The following is a 20199-nucleotide window of genomic DNA, read 5'->3' on the forward strand; positions in this document are numbered from 1 at the left end:
TCCTCCGTCCATGGGATTTCCCAGGCAAGAATACTGGAGTGGGTTGCCCTTTTCTTCTCCAGGGGATCTTCCCAGCCCAGGGATTAAACCGAGTCTCCTGCTTGGCAGGCAGATTCTTTACCACTGCACCACCTGGAAAGCACATTGATTTCTCTAATTGCCCTTAAACCAGAAGCTGTAGGATAGGGCAGGGATGCTCTGATTCCTTCCGAACAATAAATGACACAATTGGCATTTCTGTAAGTGAAAACATAGTGCTTCTGAAACTGGTGAAGGACCAGCTTTGTGAAGTGCTTATCCAGTCTATTGCCATCTAATATTTTTATAAAGTTCAAGAAAAATGAATTACCAGAAAGTCATACAGCAGTGTATACCTACTATGAATTTTTTGTGTTTACCTTACATCTCCATGGACGATGTGTGCCTGCACCCTTTGAGCAGCGTTGTTCTAGGTAGTTCTGAGAACATCTTAGGAACTTGATGATGTTGTTGTTCAGTTGCTAAGTCCTGTCTGACTCTTTGAGACCCCATGGTCTGTGGCACACCAGGCCTCCCTGTCCTTCACTATCCCTCGGAGTTTGCTCAGATTGATATCCAGTGAGTCGGTGATACTGTCTAACCATCTCATCCTCTGTCGCCCCCTTCTCCTTTTGCCTTCTGTCTTTCCCAGCATCTGGGTTTTTTCCATTGAGTTGGCTCTTCCCATCAGGTGGCCAAAGTATTAGAGCTTCAGCATCAGTCTTTCCAATGAATATTCAGGAACTTGATAGGTTACGTGTAATTGAAGCAACCAACTAAGAACTCCCTTACCTGGAGAGAGTTCCACCACTTGGTGCCTGCTAGATCAGAAAAGGTGAGGACACACCTTTCTTTTTTTCCTGACTGCAGTGAATCTTTGTTGCTGTGCGAAGGCTTTCTCTAGTTGCGGTGAGCTGAGGCTACTCTCTCGTTTTGGTGTGCAGGCCTCTATTGTTGCAAAGCACAGGCTTTAGACGAGCAGGCTTCAGTGGTTGTGGCACACAGGCTTAGTTGCCCCAAGACATGTGGGATCTTAGTTCCCTGCAGGGACTGAACGCAAATCCCCGGCAGTGGTAGGCGGATTCTTAAGCCTGGGAAGTCCCAGTACTCTTAATGTTAATGTATTTAAGAATCTATTGATAGACCTTGCGTCTGGTACCTATATCAGGAAGGATATTTACCTCTTTTGTCTAAATATTGGAAAGGCGTTTCCAACTTTTCTGGCCTGTGACTTGACTTAGAGTTAATAAAGATGCTTAAAGGTGGGAGACAGAAAATAATGTTTAAGGGTGTGCTGTTTCTTTGAGGCACTTCAGAGTGCTTGGTTTTTAGAACCCTTTTATAAATAGGAGCAAGCATTATTAGTTTTTGTGGCCATAATGTAAAAATGAGTGTTGATTTGGAGCAGGGGGGGAAGAAAACTTCTCCATCCATGCGTTGCGTCCTGGTTTAATTGCTTGGTTGGATGAAATGTCAAACTTGATAGATTATTAGGGCTGTTATTTTGGAGGTTAAACAATAATGGAACTGTTTAGATGTTTGCAAGGAACACTGCGCCCTGTGTTTGGACTTTGCTCTGGAGAAAGTTTCAATTGTTCAGAAGCAGTACTAGTTACAAAATGCAGCTTCTGTGGTTCCTAGCACAGCTGTCTAAACTACTATCTCTACTGGGGCCTTTGGACAAGCATTGTTTAACACTTTGGGAAACAATTTGTGTTTCTGATTCCAGAATGTCTATGGTTGTTCCTGACTAGTTGGGAGACCTAGAAATGGGAGAATGGTATTACGTGTGTCTTACGTGTGTCTAAGTTAAGTCAAGTTTTTTTTTTTCCTTTAAGCATCTCTAGAACAAACTCCGTCTTTCTCACGGGGGTGGGGATGGGTAGGGGGGTTATGATGAGACTATTGATTCCCTGGGCCTTTTCTTTCCTAGTTAGTGACTGTTCAGTAGAATAGCATGTTGTTGGGCTGTGTGCCCACCTACGGAGGACTTGGGTCGTTATAACCTTATGGTACTTCTCCTTATGTCATATTTTACCCCAGGGGTCCTCGTGTTGTAAGTGATGGTGGAGTCATGGTGCTAGGTCACCTTCAGGAAAGAAGCCCAGATGAGCACAGAAAGTAAAATTTTGAGCTTGAGGCTTGTGTCCTTTGAGGCATGTGTCCTGCTTCTGTACATGTGATATCTGGCTGAGAGAATCACAGAGGAAGCATCACTGACATTTTTCCCACCAACCTCGCCCTCATGTTTTAGAGACGACTACTGAGACTTTTGTAGCAAAAGCTATTTTTACTACCCGACCCCGGTAACCACATCTTTCACAGTTTATTTGTCTAATCGCCATAGTTTTCAGATGCTTTTGAGTTCAAGCAGGGCACTTTGGGCCACATGCTGAGCTGAAATTGCGGTGAGAGTTCACTCTGCATGGGTTACCTCTGCTGCCTCCTGGCTCTTTGCTTCTGGCCCCAGGGAAGCTCTGAGAAAACCCCGGGAGGGATGGGGCACAGGTAATACCTGAGATACACTTCAAATGGTTGAGCCAGCAACCAACCCACACTTAAAGAGTCCTTTTTTCTTTTTTATTTCTGGAGTCGAAGGGATAGCAGAATAACATGAAATGTGCTTGCCTTACAAACTATTCGCCTCTCTTATTTCCCCATGGTGGTTGGATATTTGGACAAGTAATTGTAATTGCACCTTTATGGTCACATACGTCCCTTTCCCCCAACATCTCTAAGCTTTGGCAGTAATCTGTGCTCTGTCTCTATAATTTTATCCTTTTTGAAATGTTATGGGAATGGAATCATAACAACATGTGGCCTTCTGAGATTGGCATTTTTCACTTAGCGTGACGCCCTCCATCCAAGTTGTATTTAGTCATGTTGTATTTAGTTGTATTTAATAATGCTTTTTGTTGCTAAATAGCATAAGTAGTATGGATGGATGGATCACTATTTTATTTAAATTGAAGTATAGTTGGCTTACAATGTTGTTTTCATTTCTGGTGTATAGCAAAGTGATATATATAAATAAATATTCCTTTTCCATTATGGTTCATCACAAGATACTGAATATAGTTTCCTGTACTGTACAGTAGGACCTTGTTTTATCTATTTTACATGTTGTAGTTTGTATCTGCTGATCCCAAACTCCTAATTTACTTTCCCTCACCCCTTTTTCTCTTTGTAGCCATAAGTTTGTGTTCTATGCCTTGGATGTAGCACAGTTTTTTAGCCACTTACCTATTGTAGGGCATTTCAGTTGTTTCCAGTTTGGGGCTGTTACAGATAAAGCCATTATGAACATTTGTATACAGGTATTTGTGTGGGTACAGGTTTTAATTTCTCTGGGTTAAGTGCCCAGGAATGTAATTGCTGAGTCTCAGAGTAAGTATATCTTTAGTCTCTTAAAGAAACTACCAAACTATTTTGCCCAGCACTGTACCATTTTACAGTCTGTCCCACCAGCAGAGTATGAGATCCAGTTTCTCTGCATCCTCGCCAGCATTTGGTATTATTCTCATTTTTTAACTTTTTAAAACAAGTAGAATATCTGGTTTTAAAATTCATCAGTTTACTTGTAAAACTGATTTGATTGACAGAGAGCAGAGATTTTTGAGTTGTGGTTAGTCCTCCATGTGGCTGTGTCTCGGGACAGTGGTCAGTGGTCTGTTGACCTGCTTTTTTTTTTTTTTTAATTATTATTATTATTTTTTATGTTGACCTGCTTTTTAATCCTCTGCCCTGGTCAAGAATCCGCCTGCAGTGCAGGAGATCCCAGTTCGATTCCTGGGTCGGGAAGATCCGCTGGAGAAGGGACAGGCTACCTATTCCAGTATTCTTGGGCTTCCCTTGTGGCTTGGCTGGTAAAGAATCCGCCTGCAGTGCGGGAGACCTGGGTGCAGTCCCTGGGTTGGGAAGATTCCTGCAGAAGGGAAAGGCTACACTCCAGTATTCTGGTCTGGAGAATTCCATGGACTATAAAATCCATGGGGTCACAAAGAGTCGGACAGGACTGAGTGACTTTCACTTTCACTTTGGTGTCCTCAAGAGAGGGAAGACTAACCAAGACTAACCTTGGGGGAGGCACGGACCATGAGCATGAGACTCACTTTCCCCCTTACCTGGCAGGACCTGGCACGTCTCCACATCTGGTTCAGAGTGACAAACAAACGAACCAATTGCTGTCCTAACACTGAATTCTGGCTAATTCTTTACAGGTTTGCCTCAGTGAATGCAGCCTTAAATATGCTGAAAATTTGGCCAAGAATGGCCCTAAGAACTTGTTCAAATTGTTCTGAACTTGTTCAGTTTATCCTTCAAATTTCATTTTCTTTGTCCAGTTATCTTAGGTATTTTATTTACTTCATTTCTGAATGTTAATTAGCTTACACTGCTCATTTGAGTACTAAAATAGCACAAAAGTATATGTAGAAAACAAAAAGTAAACCTTCACCCCTAGCAAAAGTAACTACTATTGAGTGGCTCTAGACTTTTGAACTTGGAGAAGGCAATGGCACCCCACTCCAGACTCTTGCCTGGAAAATCCCATGGATGGAGGGGCCTGATAGGCTGCAGTCCATGGGGTCGCTAAGAGTCGGACTTGACTGAGTGACTTCACTTTTCACTTTCATGCTGTCTAGTCAAAGCTGTGGAGAAGGAAATGGCAACCCACTCCAGTGTTCTTGCCTGGAGAATTCCAGGAATATGGGCTGCCATCTATGGGGTCGCACAGAGTCGGACATGACTGAAGCGACTTAGCAGCAGCAAGAGACTCTTGAACTATGTTTTGTGTCTCTCTATACATATGTGTGTATGTATTCTGTGTGCGTATGTGTGTGTGTTCTCCACCTGCTGCCTGTCCTGATTCCCGCCCACCCCCCCATGGATCGTATACTGTGGGTATTTTCCCCTGTGATTCTTTTTTAAATGTTTAAGTGAAGTTGCTCAGTCGTGTCTGACCATTTGCGACCCCATGGACTATAGCCTGCCAGCCTGCTCCGTCCATGGGATTTTCCAGGCAAGAGTACAGGAGTGGTTTGCCATTTCCTTCTCCAGGGGATCTTCCCAACCCTGGGATTGAACCCCGGTTTTCCTCATTGCAGACAGACGCTTTACCGTCTGAGCCACCACAAAACTTTGGGTTCCTTTCTCTAACTCCTTTTGTTCTTTTGTAAACAAGATGAGAGTGATAACTTTGAAAGACCCAAATAATATCTTTTACTCCTTGTTACTTGAGTTTGAATTGAAATAAGTGTGTGGCTTTATTTGCAAGTAAATCCTTAGAATTCTAGGTGTTGGGCTCTGTCTCTCCAGTCTGTTGTAAATAATGCAGGTCTGACTTTATCATGTGATCTCTTGCAGAGCCTTGAGGGAAGCAAGAACTGTGAGTGCAGTAATCATTAGAGTGTATAGTCCTCTGGGTATTTGTCTACTCTTTGGCTGCTTAGTCAGATAGAGTGTTTTCTTAAGTGCTGCTGAAATGCACAGCTCGGTTTTTATTTTGAAATCTCTCCTTCTGTCTTCTCTGCCTCTTCCATTACTTTGATTACCTTGATGGGACATTCGGGCTGTGCAGTCTTATCCTTTTTATTTCCATAGCCTACAGAAGCCGGTATGAAGAGTAACTTTAGGTGAACAGGTAATCTTATCTGCATGGCTTAGCAATTACCCATCAAGATGAACCAACAAATGTCCTCTAGACTTAGGAAGCTGAAGGAAGGTAACTTTATCTGGTGGCATTTTTAGTTGAAACTCGGGTGAAAAATTTAGGAAGTTTGACCTACTGGAGGCAGAGCATGAGCAAGGAGAGACAGAATGAGAAGAGGATGGGGAGGGGAAAGAGAGAGAGAGAATGTGTGGATGTGTATTTGGGGAAGAGACGGATCCAGAGCTATAGAGTAAATAAGAATTATGGGGACTTTCCTGGAGGTCCACTGGTTGAGACTTTGCCTTCCAGTGCAGGGAGTGGGGGTTGATCCCTGTTCAGGGAGTTAGGAGCCCACTTGCCTCTGGGCCAAGGAACCAAACCATAAAACAAGCAATATTGTAACAGATTTAATAGAGACTTTGAAAATGGTCCACATCAAAATAATCTTTTTTTTTTTTTTAAATGTTTATTTGTCTGCACTGGGTCTTAGTACTGGTCTGCAGGATCTTCAGTCTTCCTTGAGGCATGTAGGGTCTAGTTCCCTGACCAGGGATCGAACCCAGTCCCCTGCATTGGCAGCCTGGAGTCTTAGCCACTGAACCAGCAGGGAAGTTCCCAAAAAATATCTTTAAAAGAAAGTGAGTTATGAATTAAGGAAATCTTCAAAGTTGAATTACAGGATCTTTGTTCTGAGAGGGTGGCTCCTGGGGAATAGGACGTGAGCTTACCAGTCACTTCATTATGAAGCTGTTGGGGTTGCTTGGGTGATGGAGTTTGATGACAGGGCCCTTCTCCCTGCCTTTCTTCTGTATTAGCAGCTCATGGGGAAAAAAATTAAGAAATAGCTTTGTATAGAAAATTACACCCATCCAGTGATTTCCAAGATTTCTGTTGCCAGGTTTCTAAAGAGAGCTGGCCTGGGTTGCAGTTTGGTCACGTTGCAGACTTCCTTTCTGCCAGTCTTGTCATCGGGCCGTCAGACTGTGTCCCGGCAGCTTAGGAGTCTTCCTTCCTGTGGTCTTGCTCCTCTCTCAGTTCCCAGTATTTCACTGTGCCCGAGGTAGGCAGTTGCAGCGCCCTTGGTATCAGATACCTTTCTGTCCTTTGAAGTATTACGCCACAGTGGACAGTAAAGTGCCCAGATTACATTATAGGACAGACTGTGGGGGGACAGGCTTGGCTCACATCCACACCCTCCTGCAGCTCGCGGGGGCTTTTGCAGCAGGGTGCTGTGAAGCGGGTTGAGCCTCATTCAGTGTCAGTCAGTCCCTATATCCAGACACTAAAGTGGCTCGTTAAAGATTAAAGGGACCGACTGCCTGGCCCTTCTGGCCCCAAGATGGAAAGATTCCCGCCATGGCGACAGCCTCTGACTCCCAGGAGAGGCCATCTTATCCCGGCAGGGCTGTGCTTCCAAACGTTACAGCAAGCCTGTGGTGACCGATGCTGTGGTGATAAGTTGGCATCTGGGTACTTGCAAGACATATGAGCTCTATAGCACCCCATGGTTTGAATTTCTGGGCAAAACTGCCTCATGAGGAAATCGAAAGCCTCTCCTTTGAACACGTGCCTTCGGGGAGGTTCTCGCCTTTGTTGTATCTGACTACTCTGTTGAGCCAAGTGAACTTTAATTTTCACAGCTGTAAAAATTCCATTAAGCCCCTTGTATTGCATCCCAGTTGTGAAAACATCTCGGTCTAACAGGGCTGTGGGTGACAGCGAAAATCCTTAAGAGTAGTTAGGATAATTGCCTTTGGAGGCTTGAAGAAAATACTGGTCCAAAATAAATACAGTTCAGTTGTTACAGTCTTCTTAAAGAAATTATTTTTCGCAGTGCGGGGTCTCCGTTGCTGTGCACGGGTTTTCTCTAGTTGTGGCCAGCAGGGCCTGCTCTCTGCTCTCTCTGCACGGTCTTCTCGGTCTTCTCCCTGCCGTGGCTTCTCTTGTAGAGAATGGGCTGTAGAATGCGCAGGCTCAGTAGTTGCTCTGAGGCATGTGGAACCTTCCAGGACCAGAGATGGAACACCTGCATTGGCAGGCAGATTATTATCCAGTGTACCACCAGGGAAGTCCAGGTGTTATATTCCTGACGGTTCTCATGGGGGAGGGGACTAATGTCTAAGACCTGCTCTCTGAGACTCCTGTTCAGTTTGGGGGTCTTTGGTGGGGTTGGGGGGTTGGGGGAGGGAGTGGTAACAGTACTACCAAAGAAAACATGCTTTATTTTACAGCGCTTAGGGAACAGAACCATGACCTGTCTCTCAAAACATGACCCAAGGGCTGTTTGACCCAGAGTCACTTAGGAAAGGGAGAGGCTTCTTAAACATTCCCATTCTGGGGCCTCCTTCCACTTCTGCTAATTCAGAGTGTCTGAGAGACTGGATTGGGAAGTGATAACTTTTCAGTAAGCACCCCTGTTGATTCTCAAGTACCCCTAGAGTTGATTCTCAAGTATCCTAAAGTCCTCTTCATTTTTCATGCTTAATTTCTGTGGTTTATTAGATGATTGCTATTTGGTTGACATTCATTGTCTTTTTTGAAGAGTAGGTACTCTAATTTAAAGGAAAAAAAGGGGGGTGAGTTATGAGATTCCTAAACATCCAGGATTAGAATTTGGCAGTGTCTCTAATTATCAACAAAGTAGAAAAGCCACTGATTCTTGGAAATTTTGGTTTATCAATTCACTGTCTTCTCAATCGGTAAAAGGATGTGGGGGAAAAAATAGAAAAAGGATGTGGACATAAATAAGATTAATTTTGTTAAAAAGAGGAAATGTGCAGTATTACTTAGAATGCCAGAAATGGGGAAGCAAGTAAAAGGGGTGGGTGGAGAGGAAAGAGAAGGGGAAAAGATTCAAGTAGTTTATAAACAGTAAACAATTTAAAACTTTAAACTGGATTTTAAATTTGTTGTTCAGTTGCTCAGTTGTGTCTGACTCTTTGGGACACCATGGACTGTAGCACGCCAGGCTTTCCTGTCCTTTACTATCTCCCAAAGTTTGCTCAAAGTCATGTTCATAGAGTAGGTGATGCCATCCAACCATCTCATCTTCTGTCCTCCACTTCTCCTCCTGCCTTCAATCTTTCCCAGCATCAGGGTCTTTTCTAATGAGTTGGCTCTTCCATCAGGTGGCCAAAGTGTTGGAGCTTCAGCATCAGTCTTTCCAATGAATATTCAGAGTTGATTTCCTTTAGGGCTGACTGGTTTGATCTCCTTATAGTCCAAGGGACTCTCAAGAGTCTTCTCCAACACCACGGTTCAAAAGCATCAATTTTTCGGCGATCAGCCGAAGAATATTTGAATATATGCTTGTTGTAAAAAAAAGTATTCAAACATTGATAAAGCTAAAATACCTTCTTGATCTGCTTCCATTTCAGTTCCCTACCATATCTTTCTGTACATATTTGGTAACTTTCTATGGATTTGAAAGAGTACAGAATCCTAAGAAATGAGTAATTTCTTTTGACACCTGCTTGTTTAAAATGTTAAGATCTATCAGAAAAAAACCCCAAAGGTGGGCTATAAATGACATGACATACTTTTGTTCACATAAAACAATGGGTATGATGTTTGTAGAAAGAGTGTGTGTATGTGTGTGTATGTACATACACAGAAATGCATACATACACACATGCATATATTAAATACCTCTTAAGACTGCACATCAAAAGTAAACCTATAGAGCCTTGGGTGCTGAATTACTTGTTTTTTATTTTTTATTTATCTATATACTTTTTTTGCTCTGAGTTTTAAGATAGTGTATTGAAAGAACTTAAGCACAAAGCCACGATTATCTTGCTTATTTCTCACACAGTCTCATATTCTTTTTTTTTTTTTAAGATTTTTTAAAAAATGTGGACCATTTTTTAGAAGTCTTTATTGAATTTGTTACAATATTGCTTCTGTTTTATGTTTTGTTTCCTTGACCATGAAGCATGTGGGATCTTCACTCCCTGACCAGGGATCGAACCCATGCCCTCTGCACTGGATGGCTAGCGAGGTCCCCCAGTCTCACATTCTTAGAGTTTCCATTTAATCTTATAAAATCTCAAGTGCCTGAAGCCATTAGTTCAAATGTAGCATCTTTTTAAAGCTGTCCATCTGTAATCCTCAGCCTTTCCTGATTAAAAGAGGGAACGCGGATGGAGCGCGGTTATATTTGGGGGGAACTGTTCAGAACTGTGCAGAATCCCACGGAGGGAAAGGGTAATCTGAGACAGCCCTCCTCACCTGCTGAGCGGCGCTTATCTTAGCAGAATTAGGAAGTTCCTATGCTTCTGTTGCTCCTCACATCATTTACATTTATTTCCTGGGCACAGAACCAGCTGGACTTTCTCTTCCTCATTTAAAGTTTACTGATATAGAATGAGTCAGAAGCTTCTGACAATACTCCGTCTTTGTTTCTGTATTCGTCTCTACTCTGTGCACCTTGAAAGCTGCTCCATCTTAGGATGTTTGTGACTTATCAACAGCAACAGAAATATGTTTTAAAGTGTGGTCCGTGAGATAATGGCTGTCGGCCACTGTAAAGATGCTTCTGTCATTGGAAAGACTAATTAACACATACCATAGGAGAACTTCTTTAAACACAGCTATTTTCTGAAAAAAGAAAAAAACACCGAAGGGGAGGAAATAAAGGAGGGAACATTTTATAAAACCTTCTAAAAGCCCAGCATGGTTATCCTGCTGGAATAATGTAATTAAGGGACATTGAGTTGGATAAATACCTTTTTTTTTTTTTTAAACTAGCTCCGTGAAAAGGAATTAAATAACATAGTTTTTGAAACCCTAATTTTGACAATCTACGTGTACATTTTAATGAATCCTAACGTTTACTGAAGGACCGACTGGATTGGCGGCTACATCCAGAGTCCGGTGCCTTGAGAGACCTACCTGACAGGATGAACAAGGCTAGGTGTGGTGGCCTTGAGAGTCCATGCTGAGCAATAGCTGATGACCGTGGGAAATTTGGAGCAGGGAACAGAAGGATCTGATATGTACTCCAGTTTCTTTCTTGTCAAGTGAACACACAGGGGAAGCAAGGACTTAATCTTTTGTTTTCTTTGTCTAGCACCACTGCCAGTTCTAGCCTGCCAGGGCAAATTCAATAATAATTAATAGCTGTTGATGAGCCAGTTCTAGAATCGATTTTTTTTTTTTTAGGCTGACCAATAAATGAGACTTGCCATAAATTTAAGGATTCTTTTTTCTTTTCGAAGTAAGTATTAATGTGATTTTCACAGCCTCCTATGGTTCCTTAAACATCTAGCAGGTGTGATGGTGGATATTAGCATAGAGACTGTATGACAGCTGATGAAACAACAACAGCAACCCTCCCGTGTATCTGTGTTAATTAGAGAACATGAGTTGTCTCCAGAAACAGAGAGGTCAAAGAAGGCCTGGTGGGGAAGGAGCAGTGGGCCTGGTCAGAGCTGACAAAATTCACTCTAGTGATGTGACCAGCCAGCCCTCACTCACTGGGCACGTTCCCTCAGTCCTCTGACCCAGATGCTCCAATTTGTAAACGTGAAGTGACTTTCTTATCAGCTTCTTGGGGTAATCTGCAGAATTTCAGTAATCTTGCTGTCCTGAGCCCCCAGGCTGTTTTCAGATGAAATTTCAGAAGGTGACTGACCACAGGAGCTTCCCTGATGATCAGCAGCCTGGGAATAGGTCCACCTGCCTCCTAATAACCAGCTTTCAATTTAAAAAAAGAATCAGTGGGGCACCTCTTCTTTTCTGGGTTGCAGTTGATTGTGGTTGGCTCAGGCTGAGTTGTTTGGGAAATAGAGTCTTGCCTGGCATGAGTCAGCACTGCCCTGGGTAAACCGCCTGCTCTGTTGCAATCTTGCTTACCAAAGATACGTCCCCAGGCAGCACCATTCACTGCCTGAAAGCCACTGCTGTTGGCTCCCGAGATGATCTCATCTCAACGGGGCTCCAAAGACCTCAGCAGCGGCAGGAACCGAAGGCAGCTGGCTGGCTGCCCTGGCCATGTTTTGAAACAGGCAAAATCAGGTAACCCCAGACTCTTTTCTCTTGAGTGCCATGAGCTAGACCCAGCTGCAGCAGAGATGGGAGTGAGCCTTGGTCTTCAGGAGTGAGTCCATGCCAGATGGATTCGGTTGTCTGAAAGTCAGTCCTTGAGCTCTTCGGAGGGGACGTGAGGGGAAGAGTTCATTTTGTATGGGATGTGGTTTTGGACCTAATAAGACTGCTTTTTATATAACCTCAGAGAAATAAAAAATGTTAGGTTTACAGCTTCATCCGTCTTTTGCCCTTGTAGTCTCTGTTCTTTCTGTGTAAGAAATAGTTTAGTCACACTAACCCATTGTTAGAGAGGGGCATATGCATTTGCTTTCCTGCTTACTGACTGTGATGACTGAATTGTAGAGAACACTATCTTAGCAGTCCGTTTCTGATGTGTTATGAAGAACCTCCCCTCTTCCCTCACTCTGTTCAGACTGCTGCCCTATTTCCTTCCTGTTCTTCACCTCTAAACTTCAGAGAGCTTCGGCCTCATCACTGGGCAGTAATCCATCCATCCCTTCAAGTTTGCCCCTGCTTCTTGCAGTTATCCCTGGATGGTCCGTGTTCTCTTTTACTTCAGGCCTTTGCACAAGCAAGCGTTCTCTGAGACACCCTGACCCAGCATAACCCGGCCAACTAGTGCTAGCCTGGAAATCACTTCTTCTGGGAGGTCTCCTCTTACTCACCAAGACTGGATGAGTGCTCGGGAGAACCCTGTGTTTCCCTCCATCACAGGATACATTTGAGAAGCAGCACCAGTTTTGTTAGAATTATATCCAATGTGCTTGGCACACAGTTCTCAGGAAGGGGAGCATGAACACAAACCTCCACTGAACCTCCTCAGCTCTGATCCTGTTAGCAACTCTTTGTTACTTTGACTTCTATCCCCATCACCCTGTTGCTCTTTTCCTGAAGATTGCAAGGAAACTCCTGATTTCCAGACCCAGTGTCTGTCCTGATTTCAGCCTCCATCTCACTCAATCTCTGCCTACCATTTGGCACTATCGAACTGTTCTTTTTATCCCGCCCCCAGCAGCCCTCTTCCTGTGGCTTTGAGGCCACTTTGTCTCTCTGAGTCTCCAGAGCATCCTTCCATTGTTTATTCTCATTTTCTTTTGGTTAGTCCGTAAATGTTGAGATGCTCCAGGGCCTTGTCTTGGGTTTCTTTCCCTCTTCTCCCGCCCACTTCCTCTAAAGACCTCAGATAGGTCCATGAATTCAGCTGTCTGTCCTCAGTGTGCCTTACCAGCCCAGTTGTGTCTCCCAAACTTCAGATCCTTATTTCCAACTTGACAAGCCTTTAAAAAATTTTTTAAATTTATTTTTAATTGGAGGATAATTGCTTTACAATATTGTGTTGGTTTCTGCCATATGTATGTCCCCTCCCTCCCATCTCCTACCTCATCCTGTCTCTCCAGATTGTCACAGAGTGCCGGATTTGCGCTCCCTGTGTCATAAGCAAATTTCCACTTGCTGTCTAGTTTCGCGTACATAGGTTTCAGTGCTGTTCTCTCAGTTCGTCCTACCCTCCCCTTCCCTTCTTGTGTCCACACATCTGTTCTCTGTGTCTGTATCTCCATTGCCACCCTGCAAATTGGCTCATCAGTACCATCTTTCTAGATTCCACATATATGCGTTAATATACGATGTTTGTTTTTCTGACTTATTTCACTCTGTATAACAGGCTCTAGGCTCATCCACCTTATTAGTTACTGAATCAAGTGCATTCCTTTTTATGACTAAGTAACACCAGCTTGACAAATCTTGATAGGCTCTGTCCAGCTGGGTCGTTCAAAACTACCAGAGTCATTCAAAAGCCATTTTCAATTCAACACGTACAGAACAAGTCATTTTCTCCCTCCCCAGTATCTGTTATCTGCTCATGTTGCTGTATGTTTGAAGTCTGTTGATTATATGCACCAAATCTTCCTCTTTCATTCTTCTTATGCCTCACATCTCTAAATATGCTAAATCTATGGTTGCTCAACCCTTTCGATTATATCAGAGTGTTTGACGTGTGTCTTTTCTTCATTCCCGCTGTACTGCTTTCATTTATCAGAGGTCAAAAACTAGATATTTTGTTTAACCAGCCCTGAAGCTTAAAATTTTGCGTGTGAACACTTTGAGGCAGGGCCTGCTCTCTGCCAGGGTTACAGATACTCCCCGGTCTTACACAATGAAGATGTCACATTTTATGTACTTTGCCTCTAGGAATTTGCTTTTGTAACTTGTGATTCAGAGCCTTATCAAACCTTATGTGCTTTTGTCATGTCACCCTACATCTTCCTCTGCTTCAGTACCTCTCATTTCTTGTTGCCAAAGTTGTGTTACTAAAGGCCAAATCTAACCTTTTTATTCTCAGGATGTCAGAATGCCGTTGGTTCCCTGTTTCCTACTTAGCTGGAGAGGTAAAATCCTTTACAGTTTGACCCTACCCTACCTGTTACTCTTGCTTGTTTTATTTTTAATTTTTAAATTTTCTTTACTTTTTCTTTTTCTTTTTTTTACTTTTTGGTTGTACTCTGTAGTATGGGGGATCTTAGTTCCCCAACCAGGGACTGAACTGATAATACCCTCTGCATTAGAAGGCAGAGTCTTTCTTAACCACTGGACCACCAGGGAAGTCTCAACTCTTTCTTGTTTTATCTCCCTCCCTCTCCTCTTCCCGGCCATTTCTCCTTTCTCCAACCTCACTGACCTTTTAATTTCTCCAGTCCCTGATTATACCATGTCCTTTTAGGACACTGCCTTTTCCTAGGGGGTCCCTCCTTCTCTGACAGGCAAAGCTAGTCATCCCCTAGGAGACCTAGTTCATATGTTACACCTTCCCTGACTTCCTCTGGTAGAGTTCTTCCTTATTTGAACTTCTGCAGCAAAGCCTGCCTGTCTCTTCTGCTGGATTGTTGAATTCCTTCACTGAACCTGGTCCTTGACCTAAAGCTTAGCACTGTCAGACAGTGGTTGAAGTGGATCCCCAGGGTCAAACCACTAGCCTAAACATCTTTATTAGACTCGGCAGTATTAGAAAATCCACAAGCTCTCTAGTTAGAAAGCGTGGTTTTGGTTCCTGTTTAATGAACTTGAGCCCATAGTGCCTGTTCCGTATATGTCACCTGGAACCCTCAAATAACCATCCAAAGTTATTTTGAAGAGTGATAGGACTTCCTGAAACCTAGTTCTAGATCATCACCTAAGTAGTAGAGTACCTTACAGAATTATTCCCCTGTGTCATTTTATTTGATACCTATAAGACCCTTGTTGGGTAGGCTTTATTATGCCTATTTTATCGGTGATTGTAAAACTGCTTCTGATTGAAGCATACATTCAGGTAAGACTCAGAGGGAAAACATGCTTTTACACTGTGGCTTCTCTCTTTGTAGTTAAATATACCTTGTTGGGTTCTACAGAGAAGGCTGTTGTTGTTTAGTTCCTAAGTCGTGTCCATATAGTGACTCCAGGGGCTGTAGCCTGCCAGTCCCCTCTGTCCTTGGGATTTTCCAGGCAAGAATACTGGAGTGGGTTGCCATTTCCTTCTCCAGGGGATCTTCCCGACCTAGGGATCGCACCCGTCTCCTGCATTGGCAGGTGTATTCTTTACCACTGGACCACGAGGAAAGCCTGGACAGAAAAGGTGCCTTTGCTCAATAGGTGAGTGCTAAAGGTCTTATCTTTTTGTAAGGTCACTTTATCTTCAGGGTGGATGGAGGAGGTACCTAGAGCCTGCTTGGCCTTGAAGAGGCCTGGACTGTGGTCGGAGACCTTGTTCGAAAGGAATGGTACGCGCACTCCAGCCTCTCAGGCTTTTCTGTTGTGCTTCAGATATCTAGAATTTATTAAAATCTACTCAATAGTGGAGTGTCAGACCAGGTTGAGGAGTGAAGGGAATCATCATAAAATGGGACAAGCTGAGTGTTAAGAACAGGAGGAGTTTCACATTAATTCCAGTAAATGATTATGTTTATTCACAACTTTTGGGGGACTAACATGCCATATGTGGGACTGTGGAATTTGATTATAAAAAGAGGAACCATCAGGGGCTGGGACATAACCTCTGGTCTATACTGGCATGCGGGATCCAATTTTGGTCCTCCCATACTTAAGAGAGGAATAAAAATAATTAAAAAGTTTTTTAAAAAGTCTTTATTGTTATATGTTTAAAAAAAAAGATTTTAGCCTAGAGAAGCAAGAGCTGAGGGGTGGCTGATTACCATCTTCAAGTACAAGAATAGTTTCTGCCAGGAGGATTTTGATTAATTGGTCTTCCTATACTTCAAAGATTTCAGAGGAAATGGGCTTCAATTGAAGGAGGAGTGATTTTAATGAATATGAGAAAGAGTTTCTTGATCATCAAAGTTGGGAAACCTTTGAATGACTGCTGAAAGAGTGTTGAATTTCTGACTGTCAGTTATCCATGACTGTTTAATAGAGTGTCCTAAAACTTTTGGTGGCTTCAAATGACATTTTGTTTGTGATTCAGTGCGTTAGTAATTCAGAGGAGAAGGATGTACTGCTTTGCTCCACTGATGTTGATTAGATTGGAGGATCCAAGATGACCTCACTCACGTATCTGGGCCTTGGTGCTGTTGGCTGGGACATTTTGGTTGTCCTCCATGAGGTCCCTCTCTCTCATGGCCTCTCATCATTCATTAATCCAGACTGGGCAGCTTTTACATGTGGTATTTGGCTTCCCAGGGGGCCACAGTGCAGCTGCAGGACCTCTCAAGGTCTAGGCCCGTGTTTCATACAGACACTTCTGCCCCATTTTTGGTTAAAGTAAGTCACGCATGTAGCGCACGTCCAAGGGGAGGGGACATGGACGCCACCTCTTACAGGGTAGAGTGTCCAAGTCACACTGCAGAAGGGCATGCAGCATGCTTGGAGTTAACGTGGTCAGTTTTGGAAACAATTGACCACACTGACCTTAGAGATTTTAAGTGAGATAATTGTATCAATACATATTTATTGAGTAGATAGTTTGGGCGTTTGCTTTACAAACTCGGCTGCATATCAGAGTCATCTGGGAGATTTTTATAAGCCTAGTCTCCTTAGGTATCACACATGTGACTCAGAATCTCCTGCGGGTGTTCACACATTCTGTGTCCTTTCTCTCAGGTAACTGTCAGTAAAATGAGGCTGGGGTGAGGGGAGGGAACAAGACGGATCGAGCAGGTATAGTATATGAAGCAGAGCGGCAGGTGGGGACTTCCCTGGTGGTCCAGTGGCTAAGACGTCTGGCTCCCAATGCAGGAGCCCTGGTTTGATCCCTGGTCTGGGAACTAGAGCCCACATGATGCAGCTGAAGACCCCACATGCCCCAACTGAGACTCCGAGCAGCCACATAAATGGGGGATGAAGAAGAAGAATGGTAGGCGCCCTAACAGAGGCCTGCTGACGTCCCCGTGCTTCTGGGACCTGGCCGATGACGCCCTTGCCTGGCAGCCTCCACCTTCCAGGCTGGAGCCTGTGAGTTACATCTCACTGAGCCAGCGATCACCAGACGAGTGTTTCTTGATGCCTCGCTTGTGTTTTCTCAAAGTTCCTAGCACTTTTTCCTTCATAGCAATTCCTAGTTTATAATGAAATATTTGTGTGATTATTTGACTGGTATATAATAGACAAAAGTAGGTCTGCTTTGCTTTCCAGTATCTTAATGTAGTGCCTGTCTCATAAAAGGTACTCAGTAACTATTTGTTGAATGAATAAGTGGTTGATTGAAAACGTGAATGAATGAAGTGAGATTTGAATTTGGTTTTCATGGGTGATTAGAATTTTGGACAGGTGTAGCAAACGAATGGGAAATTCACATTCCTGAAGCAGAAATTGTGGGTTATGTTACCATATAATTTCAGAAGATTGGAGCAACTCGTTTGGGGAAAGATGAAGGGTTTGGTTTTGAGTGTCCTTGGTGTGCTAGATTTGAGGTCTGGATGTCGAGCAGGCATTTGGAAATGGCTGCTAACACTGAAGGGTGAGATTGAGTCCAGATACTTAGATTTGGAATTGTCTGACTAAGACGGAGGAATCTGTTCAACAAATACTTACTGAGCTTCCACTGTGTGCCAGACAACAGCACTGTCGGGAGGGTGAGCTGAAGCCTGACTGATAAGGCGTGACTTTGTGAAGAGCTCTGGAGGATGTTCCTGGCAGGAGAGGAGCCACAAGTAATACATGAAAATTGGTTTTTTGTTTTTTTTTTTTGATGGAGTCAAAATAAAAGGAGACCACCGAGGGTCTAGAGTGAGGTGAACGAGAGTGATGGCAGGTAAAGAGGGTGGGTGTGTGTGTTAGTTGCTCAGTCGTGTGTGACTCTTTGCAGCCCCATGTAGCCTGCTAGGCTCCTCTGTCCATGGGATTCTCCAGGCAAGAGAATGGAGAATGGAGTGGGCTGCCATTTCCTTCTCCAGGGAATCTTCCTGACCCAGGGATTGAACCCGGGTCTCCCACACTGGAGGCAGACTCTGGTTTGAGCCACCAGGGAAGCCCCGATGGGAATGGGCGACATGAGGTAAAGTGGGAGAGGCAGGCAGGGTCCAGATCACCTGGGGCCTCTGTAGGCCATACAGGGAGTCTAGGCTTTACAAAAGGACACCATGGCTTTCAAGCAGGAGAGTAACAGTATTTTATATTTTATTTATTTTTCCAGAATATATCTTTTAATATAGAGAAATTTACCTTGACTACTGTGTGGAGAATAGAGTGTTAAAGAGGGGGCTAGGGTCTTCCCTGGTGGCGCAGTGGTTAAGAATTGGCCTGCCGATGCAGGGGTCGAAGGAACTAACATTCCACACATTGATGGGCAACTAAGCCCCGATGTGGTGACTGAGACCCGACGCAGCCAAAAATAAATGAATAAGTAAATATAAAAAACCAAACAACAACAACAAGAAGGGGTCAGTGAGGAGGAATTTGCTCTAGTTCTTGAGAAAGATAATGACATAGAAGACATGATATGGCCATGGACACAGGCGGGATGTTTGCAGGATATATTTTAAAAGTAAATCCAATAGCATTCACTAGAGAAGGAAAGCAAGAATGATTAGTGCAGAGCCTCAGGGAACATTTAGGGGACAAAAGGAGGAGCCAGGGAAGGACAGGGAGGAAAATGGGTCTTCAAAGGAGAGCCAGACTATTGTGTTTTCAGTGGGAACCAAAGGGAAGAAGGTAGGTAGGTCATTGGTATCTGGGAGGTTGTCGAGGTTTGATGTAGGAAAAAGCCACACATTTAGTCATCACAAGATCATTGATGACCTTGGAGAAAGGGCTTTTAGCAGAGAGGAGCAGAGTTCATGAACAACTGTGTGATGTGGAAGTGAAGTGGAGCACCATCTGTTCTGGGGGATCGGGGGGAAGCTGGGGATTGAAGAGGAAGAAAGACTGAACTGAGAGCTTACTTTGTGCATACATGTGTGTGTAGAGAGAAGTGTGTGTGTAGAGGCAGGTTTTCTAAAATCTGTGATGGACCAGTATTTACTGAGCATGTACTCTGTGTCATTCACGGTGCTGGGAGCTATACTAAGTCTATTCTGTTTGCCTTTGTCTCAAAACAATTTCCACAGAAGTATGGTGATCTCCAAGATAAATTTCCAAATTCTTGGGACAGATATAACCTTCCTTTGGAGTATGGGAAGAAATTATTAGAGCTAAGTTTTTCTATATTTTTATCTTACCCTTTGAAATTTCTTTTTAGTATTATGCTTTAGATGGAACACAGTTTATTTGTGTAGTGTTATTGATCAGTTGCTAAGTTGTGTCTGACTCTTTGTGACCCCGTGGACTGCACCATCTCCCGGAGTTTGCTCAAGCTCATGTCCATTTAGTCGGTGATGCTACCCAACCATCTCATCTTCTGCCACCCCCTTCTCTTCCTGCCTGCAATCTTTCCCAACATCAGGGAGAGATGTTTTCCCAACTCTTTTCCAATGAATTGGCTCTTTGTATCAGGTGGCTAGAGTATTGGAGCTTCAGCTTCAGCATCAGTCCTTCCAGTGAACATTCAGTACTGATTTCCTTTAGGATTGACTGGTTTGATCTCCTTGCAGTACAAGGGACTCTCAAGAGTCTTCTCCAGCCCCACAATTCGAAAGCATCAATTCTTCGGCGATCAGCCTTCTTTATGGTCCAACTCTCACAAGTTTACATGACTACTAGAGAAACCATAGCTTTGACTATACATACCTTTGTCAGCAAAGTGATGTCTTGGCTTTTTAATACGTTCTCTACATTTGTCATAGCTTTCCTTCCAAGTAACAAGAGTCTTTTGATTTCATAGCAGCAGTCACCATCCTCAGTGATTTTGGAACCCTAAAATATAGTCTGTCACTGCTTCCACTTTTTCCTCTTATATGTGCCGTGAAGTGGTGGGACCAGATGCCATGATCTTGGGTTTTTTGAAAATTGAGTTTCAGGCCAGCTTTTTCACTCTCCTCTTTCACCCTCATCAAGAAGCTGTTTAGTTGCTCTTCACTTTCTGCCATTAGAGTGGTGTCATCTGCATATCTGAG

General features: G+C 43.6%; 1 protein-coding gene across 4 annotated transcripts in view; it reads left to right on the forward strand.

The window, feature by feature from the left end:
• RFFL (ring finger and FYVE like domain containing E3 ubiquitin protein ligase) overlaps positions 1-20199 on the forward strand; it is a 74549-nt gene that overhangs the window by 9182 nt on the left and 45168 nt on the right. The window contains exon 1 of one of the 4 annotated variants that reach the window (XM_043903038.1): positions 11552-11686. The exons of 2 other annotated variants lie outside the window; for them this stretch is intronic. In XM_043903038.1, coding sequence (XP_043758973.1) covers positions 11587-11686 — 100 coding nt within the window. In that variant the 5' untranslated portion in view covers positions 11552-11586. Of the gene's footprint in view, positions 1-11551; positions 11687-20199 lie in introns of those variants that run through there. One more of the 4 variants, XM_043903039.1, reaches the window with a different exon arrangement.

This window comes from Cervus elaphus, chromosome 5 (genome assembly GCF_910594005.1).
Source record: "Cervus elaphus chromosome 5, mCerEla1.1, whole genome shotgun sequence".
Lineage (NCBI taxonomy): Eukaryota > Metazoa > Chordata > Mammalia > Artiodactyla > Cervidae > Cervus > Cervus elaphus.